Source organism: Rhopalosiphum padi, chromosome 1, assembly GCF_020882245.1.
Source record: "Rhopalosiphum padi isolate XX-2018 chromosome 1, ASM2088224v1, whole genome shotgun sequence".
Taxonomy (NCBI): domain Eukaryota; kingdom Metazoa; phylum Arthropoda; class Insecta; order Hemiptera; family Aphididae; genus Rhopalosiphum; species Rhopalosiphum padi.
In genome coordinates, this window is record NC_083597.1 from 43255357 (window position 1) to 43266439 (window position 11083).

The 11083-nt window shown below is 27.8% G+C and overlaps 2 protein-coding genes across 2 annotated transcripts; one reads left to right on the forward strand and one right to left on the reverse strand.

The window, feature by feature from the left end:
* Positions 1–3965: 3965 nt before the first annotated feature.
* On the forward strand, positions 3966–7927 carry LOC132918503 (histone H4 transcription factor). The gene is made up of 10 exons (XM_060979759.1): positions 3966–4240; positions 5329–5487; positions 5782–6027; positions 6089–6228; positions 6307–6484; positions 6561–6707; positions 6766–6964; positions 7023–7289; positions 7375–7516; positions 7595–7927. Exons 1-10 carry the CDS (start codon positions 4162–4164, stop codon positions 7670–7672), a joined length of 1635 nt encoding a protein of 544 aa, XP_060835742.1. The 5' UTR covers positions 3966–4161; the 3' UTR covers positions 7673–7927.
* A 404-nt stretch (positions 7928–8331) lies between these two features.
* On the reverse strand, positions 8332–11079 carry LOC132918502 (large ribosomal subunit protein mL65). The gene is made up of 9 exons (XM_060979758.1): positions 10898–11079; positions 10604–10825; positions 10316–10519; positions 10099–10243; positions 9678–10020; positions 9431–9598; positions 9032–9244; positions 8838–8967; positions 8332–8709 (listed from the first exon to the last, which is right to left on the reverse strand). The coding sequence occupies exons 2-9, from the start codon at positions 10819–10821 to the stop codon at positions 8436–8438; spliced, it is 1695 nt and encodes a 564-aa protein (XP_060835741.1). The 5' UTR covers positions 10822–10825; positions 10898–11079; the 3' UTR covers positions 8332–8435.
* Positions 11080–11083: the final 4 nt, after the last annotated feature.

Consider the following 11083-nt stretch of genomic DNA (forward strand, 5'->3'; position numbering starts at 1 on the left):
ATTTATGTTATTTATGTTAAAGATTGTATAAAATTCTATCTTATATGATAAATAATAAACAATACAAATTGTACTTCATAAAAAGTAAACACTGAGGTGTTTTTATTTAGCTTTACCTATATTATCTTAAATTATTATTATGGTTTTCTTTTAAATCTTAATTGTTTGTAAATAGTTGTTGACTAAAAAATTGTTATAAATGGTCAGATATTTTTTTTTAGTAGGTTAAAAATTTCAAAATTATTTTTAATCTTAATTTTAAAATTGTTAGAATGAAAATAATGTCTTTCATATCACATTTTATCTTGATTTAATTTTATTGCCTTTAATACTGACATTTAAAACCTGTTATTACCTACCATCTTACTCGTATAATCTACTAGTAGTAACTAATGACTATAGTAATAACTTGTTCAGTGGGGTAAAATCATTGGCGCAACTAGGTCTAAAATATTAGGGGGGCTGCTGGCCCAAAAATACCGTGAAACTTCCATACAACGAACTTCCATTTTACGAAATTTTCTGTTTAACAAAATATTTTTAAGAACTATGACCTTTATTGTTAATGAATACGTAATTCTATTTAACGAATCCCTCCATATTATAACGAATTTTTTTTTTGTTGCTTATTCGACTTCGTTATATGGACGTTTCACTGTACTTACCTAATTTAATTTACTTACTTTCATGTTTTCCAAAAAACTAGAAGGATCATCTGGATTATTTTGTAATTACTTAGGTTTGACCTGTTTGGGTCATATTTTGCACCACTAATGGGCTACAACCTATAGGTCAGACCGTCAGGAGTGCAAACCTACGGCACGCGTGCCAAAAGTGGCACGTGAAAAATTGAAATTATTAAAAATTATGGTATTTATAAAATGTTGATTATAACTGTTATAAGAAATTCAAAGAAATAAATATATACATTTTAAAAATTATAATTACAAAAAAAAGTTATGCTTAATAAAATAATTAAAATAATATATAATAAATCAGTAACTTTATTTTTTTTATCCATAGAAAATTTAATTTCTTTTGGGCACGTGAAAAATTTTCAAAACCTTGATTGGGAAAATTTGGTACTTGATCCCAAAAAGGTTCGCCACCGCTGCTATAGGTCCTACTATTATGCCAATCGATTTTGATAAAATAAAAACTATAATTTTAGATATTTCTCTAGTACATAATAAGACAGGACTTACTTTTAGATACCGTGATAGATACTTTTCTAAGTCCAGTGACCAGTATCTAAGTCCCGACGACCAGAATTCAAAATATGCTATAGGTTCTTAGTGTTCTCAGTGTTCTTGAAACACAAATTCTTTGTTGAAAGTTCAATCTACTGTATAAATAATAGACAATTAAATAGTTAATTATTATAGCATAATATATAATTAAATAGCAATAACGCAATTTCCCTGGCTTTTAGTATACCGTGAGCATTATCAAAATAAAAGGTTCATAACTATATATTTTTAATTTATTATTTATTTTAACTATGAAAATATTTAAAAAAAATAAATATTCATAGATAGGATTCGCTAAATTTGGAGTTTATACATGAAAAAGTTATAATTTTTTTTTTTCGTGATTAATATGTGTAAAGTACTATTGTATATTGTGCTTTCTGTAATACTGGTTTATAAAAAATACAATTGTCCCTAACAATATTTAAAACAATAATAAACATATTTTATAATTGTTTAAAAATATTTGAAATAATATTCATTATAAATCGTATACTTGTTCAGTGCATATTATTTCAATATTGATGTATATTATTACTCACAATAATATGCTTCAAGCTGTGCTTTTACTGCTCTCGATCACTGCAGTTGCGTCGCTTAACGTCAGTACAGTGTTATACAAGCAGGTCGATAATTTGTACGATACGCCATGGACCAAGAAAGATGTGTTGATGTTACACAGTAGGATGTTAATTGAAAATTTAATTCCCAAAAACATAGTCGACGGAAATGCGTTCTTCGGCTACACAAAGTTGATCGTAAAAATAACCGAGACAATCGTTAATGACCAGACCAGAAGAATCGCCATGATTTCGGTGGCTGGTGCAATTGGAGGATATATGCATTTAGTGATGTTACCGCATGTGAACCAAGAACATTATAAAGAGCACGAAAGCTTTGAAGTCACCAATGAGCTGCACGCGTTGTTACAGAAAATCATGTGAGTGATATACGCAGATATAAATTATAATGTTACGATATACTTAACTATACGAGTAAATACCATTGATCATAATTTATTTTTACAGTCTCGTTTAGCCCATATTTCTAGATGTATACGATTTATTTGGTAGGTATATGTATAGTCATCAGTGTCGGAACCTTGGTAGGCCGGGGATGAGGAACAACTACGCTTTAAAATAAATTGCTACCTACTTATAATTAATTTGATGCATTGATTGTTTCTTTTCGATAAATATTTGAAAAAAGTGAAGATGGAATTAAAAAGAAAAATTATAGAGATAAAACTGAGTTTTTTTTAAATTAAACGGATATTGCCGATATTAAAATAAGTAACCCTCTCATCACCACTCGCCAGTTAAATATACGGTACTGAAGTATAACTTGTGACAGTATAGTCCTTTTAAAAAGGTCTTGAATCAATATCTACTCGTTGTGGTCCGATTTTTGCATGTCGTTACACAACGAACGTGCGTATTTTTGCCCAGGTTCATTTTGAACACGGACGGACTTGGTTGGATGACGCCTGCAGACATATAGGACGGTCGACCACGACCACCGCCACCAGGACGATAAGGACGACGACCGCATCGACGAGCAGACAGACAACCCGTGTGCGGCACTACTGCCATACGGCGTACCGTCTGACGAATTTTTATAAGATAAGTCCCTGTATTATATTGTGTTATGTGTTTTGTTGTATAAAAAAAACTGTTGAAAAAATAAAAATAAAAAAATCATTATTTATTTATTTATTTTTTGTTTCTTTTTTTTTTGAGTTAACCGACAAATTTAATTAAAGAAACCGATTTATTTGGATATTACAATGTGTTCTGGCTATGCGATGTTTAACTAGTAGGTAGTTTATTATTATAATAAAAAGGTGTTATGACTGACGCGTATAATACTATAATATGTTTGTATTTGGTTGTTTCCAGCTTGTACTTTTATAGTAGGTATAAGACGCATAGCGAATCTGTGCCACCATTTATGTAGGTATATTTGTATTATATTGTAAACAATCTGTATCAATCTGTATAGTAGGTGTTAAAATATGGTATCATATAACTTATATATTTTCTACGCTAAAATTGTATACAATGATTAATAATGATCTATAGTTAATTAAAAATTTAGGTAAGTTAAAATTAAATGAATAAATACAATACGTTAACATAACACCATAGGCAGGTACTATTAAAATTTAGATTCATAATGATGAGATGCAGCTTTGATGGATTGCATCATCGTAGTATTTTAGTTTTTTTATGAATAACAAAATAATGGTTTTTAAGTTTTGTTGGCATATTTTTTAAGGTTATTAAAGGTTTATTACTTTATTAGTGCTATTTAATTGCGAGATAAAAATTCGTTTCGATATATCTAACTCGAATTTATATTAATTCATATTTCTAGGGAATAAAAAAAAATTGAGTATCTAAGTCCCGACCAGAATTCAAAATATGCAATAAATTGTTAGTGTTCTCACTGTTCTTGAAACACAAATTACATTTAGGTATGCTAACCTTTACAATATACGACAACAAAACGACTTCTAGTGTTCTGTATGAACTATGAATGTTCTATGATTGACGATTGTATAATATAATAATTTTCTGTTCAAAAAATTCAATTCGACGTTCATGGTAGAAACGCGCGCTGTAACGTTCCATTCAAACACAATATTATACTGTTGACAAACTTTACCTGATAACTCGCAGTCTGTCGTTATCATATTATAATAATAATATGCCTATCATAACAATTTTGAATAATATATATTATATTAATATAACACCGCGATCGCAATCCGTTGACCGTTGATCGTTTTCGACTTCTTCAATGTTCGGTATTTCGGTAGCGCCGTTTTATAAACGACGGTTTGCTTGTCACCTATACTTATTACATTAATTAAGTCACTTTTAATTATCGAGATTTATAATCGTGCACGATGAACGCGGAGAGCAATGACGACACATATTACCCGAGGAGGAAATCACGAAGGACCGACGAGTGCAAGTCCAACGATGGTAAGTCGACATTGAAAATGTCAATAATTAATACGCCTCCGTTCAATCGTGTGTTCAAACTGATATTGTTGGCCGATTTCCGGAATAAAATATGATAAAGTGAATTATTTGCCTTATAATATACAAATGCACTGATTATGAATTTGTTGTCAGTTTTTTAATTTTTTATAAAAAACAATTTTTACATTACCTACAGTTTGATATTAGTGGATAAATACAGATTTTAAAAGGGTCGTCATTTTATCAATAATAAAATATCTATACCTAAGTATTTTTTTTTTTTTTAATCGTGCTAATTGGCCAATAGCTAATATGCTTATTTACAATCTGCATCTATACTATAATACAATAAGTTATTTTTGATGTGTTTGCTTGAACAAAAAGGCGTCTTCTAATGACGCCACTTCAAATTTTAAAATACTTATACTGATACATAAATATGTAAATTACTCAGCTTATTAAAATGGACGATTCTTCCAAAGTTTAGCAAATAGCAAATAATAGTTGCTGAAAATTGATTAATTATACTAATGACTACACTTACAGTTTATATTTATTCCAATGCTTGCAGCTATAAGTTGGAATACTTGTTTATAGAGATATATGTGTATAAGAAGAAACAACAAAATACAATAATTTGATTATTAATTAACTATAAACAATGATTTTAGTGTTCATACTTGACACCAAACAAAATTAAAAATTAACTTTTAGTTGGGTACTTAACATATAATATTATATATTATATTGCAATGCTTAAAAATAGTCATTCAATTAGTTAAATTATTTATTTCTATATTCATTTTGGCATTTAGTAAAGAATATTTATTTTAACACATTTTATTTGAGTTAAATTTTATATTTATATTAATATCTAGTAATCATAAAAAGTAATTTAGTATATGTACTAAAACAGTTAGTTTAGAATCATAACCAAAATTCTAAATTTTCTAAATTCAGACTACTATTTAATGTCTATTTTTTGCCAAACATTGCACTATTGATTTCCCTGTCGAAATCTGGTTTGAAACTACAAGGTCAATTGAATTATTTATTAATAAAAATAACTCATGTATGGGTGTGTTTAGATTCAATGTTTGCGGCACAGACATATTTATCGGTTGATCAGAAAACTGACTGCGGTTCAATGTCCATGATGGAAGACAAACAGTACTGGTGTGAGCAATGGGTTCTAGCTCATCGTGAAGGCAACATTCCTGAAGAAAAAAAATATGTTGCTAAAAAATGTAATTATCTTAATATTTTAGTTACTACTTGCTATTAATATTATACATAAATAAAAACTAAATTGATGTAACAATGTATCTAACACTTAAGTTGTGACAGAATTTTAAGATTGTAAATAACGAAAGTGATTGAAATATCTAAATATTTTTAATAATTTTGAATAGGTATTAAAATAATAGTACTTATTTATTAGTTATTAATTACAATTTTTTTTTACTTATTTATTTCTTTATTTTTCATCAAAGTAAATTGTCATACTTATTAACTATATGTATATTATTTGCTTAAAATAGGCGTTGTTACAAATAATTCAGATGATACAGAGTCGTATAAGTCTAGCTTGGATTTAAATAATTTGAAAGAGTGCAAGATACAACAACCTAGAAAAAAAAAACTGGATTTGGACAGAGTAAAAATGAATTACTATTGTAGATGGGGAGACTGTGATTATGAAATATCTTGTTTAAAAAGTTATTTTCATCATGTCAGCGAGCATGTAGATTATTTGTGGACTGAAGAATGGCAGAGCAATAAAGAAAGTATGTTACCCTTTTTTCTTTTTTTACAATACAGTTTTAAAAAACTAAGTATTATTTTCAGAATGGTTTTCATGTTTATGGAATAATTGTACATTTCAATCAAACTGTGAGGTGAAGTCTACAACCCATGTAAATTTCCATGCATATCACACACGGCTTAAATGTGTCGGCTTGAATGTTTTAAATCTCTGTGAAATACCTGTATGTACATACGACAAGAAACCGCACTTAAACAATTTTAATTTATTAAATTACTATTCTATATTTTGTTAAATTAAGGGATGTAAGTTGAACAGTGATGGTGCTAACATCTTACCAGATTTACCCAGTGAATTTGAATGTAATTGGAAAAATTGTAATGATCGGTTTGAATGTATGCAATACTATGTATATCATGTGGCTAATCATTTAGGAGTCACAGAATTCAAAAATTCTAACTTTATCTGCCCTTGGACAGGTTTGTAAATAAAAATGTATTTTTAAATTGTTTCATCTACTTTTAATCATGGTTAATACATATATTATTTTATTAGATTGTACTTTACAATTTTCTGCCCGTTACCGATTAGTCGCCCACTTAAAAAGCCATACTCAAGAAAAATCATGCGCTTGTCCTAACTGTGGCATTATGTTTGCCACTTATACTAAAATGAAAGATCACTGTAGACAATCAAATAAAGGTAAAATCAAAAGATAATATAAATAACATTATAACTTTAAGAAATTCTTATTTTTCAGACAAAAGCAATCAGTGTAAATTTTGTAAAAAAACATTTTCGTGTGAACGACTACTAAAACAGCATGTTCGCCTTCATATAAATTATTTTAAATGTCACCAGTGTGATGCATCATTTTCTAGAGCAATACAACTATCCACTCATATACGTTACCGTCACATAGATATAAAACCTTTTGGATGTCATTTGTGTACATCTCGGTAAGTATAGCATGAAGTCATTTTTTAACAATATGCTAAGTTTTTAATTTATTTTTAGGTTTGTACGCAAAGTTGATCTTACCACACATATACGAAAACATGCGTCAGGCCCATTATTCAAATGTTCAAAGGACGGCTGTGATTTTTCATGTCGAAGCGAGTATACAATGAGAAAGCATATAGGGGTAGAACATTACAATGCAGAAGAATTGTACAAATATTACTGTCATATGTGTGGTGATTTGTTCTTAAGAGGTTCATTTCTCACGAAACATTTAAAAACTGATCATAACTTCCATAAACCAGCTGGCTTGAAACGTTTCAGGTTTTTGATTTACTTAATATTGTGTGCATTTATTTTTTAGACTTATTACATATTTTGTATACATTATTATTTATTTAATATGCAGGTACATTGAAGATGATGATGGATATTATAAACTTCAAATGTCAAGGTATGAATGCCTAGACATACAAGAACAAAAAAAAATTAAGTTGATCAATCCCAAAAAAGTGCTTGTTAAGAAAAAAAGTCAAACTACATCATGCAATGTTAGTTTAATATTCATATTTTTTGATATTTTTTGATATATTTCAAATGTTTTTTAAATAATAATTACTTGATTCTAGGATAAGCAAGCAATAGAATTTATGGTCGAAATTTTATCATATACAAGTGATGATGAAGACAATGACAAAATTGAGTGATTTAAGATAAAATTGATTTATCATGAAAATGCAATATTTTAGATAAATAACTAATAAGACTATTATTTATTAAGGTTTAGTGTGATTTAAAAAAATATATTTTTAGGATTTTCAATATAATGAAACTGACTGTCAAAAATTAACTACCATTTTTCTTTTGATAATTTCCATAATATTAGTAAGTTAACTGACAAATATGGAAAATAACTATATTTATTAATTAGTTATAATAAAGTATATATTGATTATAGTAAATGTTTTTTGTTTTTTTTTATACTGAAAATTGTTTTTGTATGAAATAATGAATTTAAAAGTATTATTATCTATAAGCATTAAGCAGATAATATTGCCTGGATTACAAAAATTCAATAATTGAAGTAATATTTCTAACAATCCAATTAAATTTACACTTAAACCTAGTAGCAACAGGAGAATAGTGCTAAATAGTGTGCCTATATTTTAAACGTAATGACGATAGTAATTGATTATAAATTTATCTTAATTTCATAATTTTATATACTCATTACTCCCTTGGTAAAATATGTCTTATTTTTCAACATTTATTTTAAATTTATAAATGCATATAATTAGAATATACTTAATGGGATTACAAATTTAAAATTTTTAAATTCTTTTAGGTACAAAAATAACAAGCAGTATATTAAACAATGCCTTAAATATATTATACTTTTATTTAATATATTTAATGTTTCTTCTAACAAATACCTTAAAGAATAATTCAAAGTAATAAAAAAATATTATACTAGACATCAGGATAATACATGTCACTGAATCGTTTTTTCCTAATTCTTCTACCCTTATCTCTATCCTTGCGTTGTATATAAGGCCCATAATGGTCATCAAGTCTTCTTTCATTCAGTGGATCCTGATCAAGTTCAAAGAAACGTCTTCTGGCCTCAAACTGTCTGGTTTCAAATTGAATCTTATAAATACGCTCCCAATCATAAACTTCAGGTACAAGACGATGTCTAGGTCTGTGAGATGTTAAAACTTTGTGTCTATCATGTAACCATACTCTAAAAAAAATATATACTTATTTAAAAATTTGTAAATTAAATGCAAATACAACATGTTATTTTATATATTGATTATAATAAGATGAGATAAAGAAATTAATTAATAATTGATATATATTTTAATTTACCTTTTTGTAACATCATCTATGTTTGCCACCACTTGTTCTTTACTAAGATATGGACACATTTCGTGATCCCGTGCTTTGGGGATATTCACATAACAACTCAAAAGGTCTTTTAATACATTATCATTCCAACCTGCAAGCGATATATATATAGCATATAATAGTTGTTTTATGACATTTAATTATTTATTAAATACCAATAATGCCATTATCAGTAATGTCATGAAAAAGTTCTGTTTGTTTTGTTCCCCAACAAATATTACTAGGAGCGACTGGTCTGTTGATGTCATCTTGACTTTTAAAGAACCGCATAGTATTTAATTGATACATGTAAAACGACCATGTCTTACCATTTGTAATAATTGATTGATTAACAAGAGGATATGTGATTTCATTACAAATTGTAAAACCTGCAAAGAATTTTTTTATATAAGTAAACTATAATATTGTTGATTACTTAAAAAAAAATAGTATGACTTAATTCCAAATTTTGAATATATAATAATTTGATATTTTAATAAAATCTTAAACCTTTTACTAATTTTTAATTTAACTTAGAGAATTAAATAATCAAAAATAAAATAATCAGTTTTTACCTTGATAAGAGGCTTGACCTATCAACCAAGCAAATGATGCTAGAATAGCTTGGGCATGAACAGCTTCTTGATGTTCTAATTCACCAAAATTTGGTGGTCTATCTTCTAAGTACTCATTAGTGTGAATGGACAACAAACCAAATTTTTGCTGGTCATTTGGCCAAAAACCTGAAATAATTTTTAATATTATAAGTATTTTATTATCTAAAATATTTTTTCAATATATAATTATTAATTTTTAACAAACCTGGTATACTGACACCATGTCTTCTTTCATAAGGCAATTTATGATAAATTTTAGGATCATAATCATAATTAGGAATACCAATTTCTTTGAATGCAGTTTTTGGAATATCAGTATTGGAAGACTCAGGAGTAGTTAGTGTCCATTTATCTAAGGGAACTGAAGGCAAAGGTAAATTATGTCGCACTTGAATTGTAGGTTGACCAAAATAATGAATCCATCTATCAACAGGATTTTTTAAATTCTCTTCAGGCACATTCTTTTTCTTTCTCATTTCTTCATCTTCTTTGGTGGCGGAAAATCCGTGTACATTCCAGAATCCTTCTACTCGAGGTTCATAATCAATCTATTTAAAGTTAATAATTAATTGTTATACAACAATGATTTGATACAAAGAATTAAATTGATAAAAACAAAATCATACTTGAGCTTCAAATAAATGTGGGTAATCAGCAGCCAGATTGGCTAAGAATATACGATTTACTTGTTCTGCAACACTTTTAGCTAATTCATTTACTGGTTTGGATTCAACAATATTTTCATCAGATTTTATTGCTTTACCTCGGCTTCTAAAAAATGATTTGATAATTTTCAAATTAATAAATATAAATCATTGCTTATGTTATATTATTATTACTAACCTATTTCTATTGTATTCAAAAATCAAACTATCTTCTAGTTGAGGTTTTATACGGTCGATAAATTGTTGACAATCATCATTTGAAAGACGATTAGGAAGAGTGTCTACTTCATATATTTTAGTCTTTGTTACTGTCTGAGCAAATGGCAGGAAATCATAAGGAAGTATTTTTTCTTTTACTACTAATGACTGCCAACCATAATATCTAAATAAATGAAATGGTGTATGTTCATAATTAAAATAATACATATTATTAATAATATTTTTATATTTAATTAATTAATCGAACCTGGGCATGTTGATACCAATGCATTTTTCTTCAATGGTATCGAGGTTACGAATTTTTTCATGGTTGTTTAATTCCTCACGTAACAATGTTGGCTCAGGTTGAACGTCTACAATGGGTGGATACTGTGCGCGACTCTCTTGACGACATACATATGCAGTGGCGAGAGATCGGCCAAATAAATTAGGCACATTACGTTTGGGAATTCGAACGGTCAACATGGCTCTAGAAATAAATACAAATTTAAGGTAGTTTAGGTAAATGTATGACATGTATTTGATAAATCGTTTAACTTACCGTAGAGCCGATAATTCTATAAAATACCAACAATTTACTATTGATGTTCAATGTTTTAAACCGAACTGTACATATTATTATTCAAATAATACATACAAATTAAATATAAATTATATTATATATAAAAAAAAAAATTATTAATTTATCCGTCTTCACGTTGTAAATTGTGGTAGTATTATCATTTTA

Bases quoted from the DNA above. Each gene is read 5' to 3' on its own strand.
- LOC132918503 (XM_060979759.1), top strand. From the start codon at position 4,162: ATGAACGCGGAGAGCAATGACGACACATATTACCCGAGGAGGAAATCA. The intron at 6,028-6,088 runs GTATGTTACCCT...TATTATTTTCAG, and splicing joins ATGGCAGAGCAATAAAGAAA to AATGGTTTTCATGTTTATGG. The intron at 6,965-7,022 runs GTAAGTATAGCA...ATTTATTTTTAG, and splicing joins TGTCATTTGTGTACATCTCG to GTTTGTACGCAAAGTTGATC.
- LOC132918502 (XM_060979758.1), bottom strand. From the start codon at position 10,821: ATGTTGACCGTTCGAATTCCCAAACGTAATGTGCCTAATTTATTTGGC. The intron at 10,021-10,098 runs GTATGATTTTGT...AACTTTAAATAG, and splicing joins CACATTTATTTGAAGCTCAA to ATTGATTATGAACCTCGAGT. The intron at 9,245-9,430 runs GTAAAAACTGAT...AATTCTTTGCAG, and splicing joins AGGTCAAGCCTCTTATCAAG to GTTTTACAATTTGTAATGAA.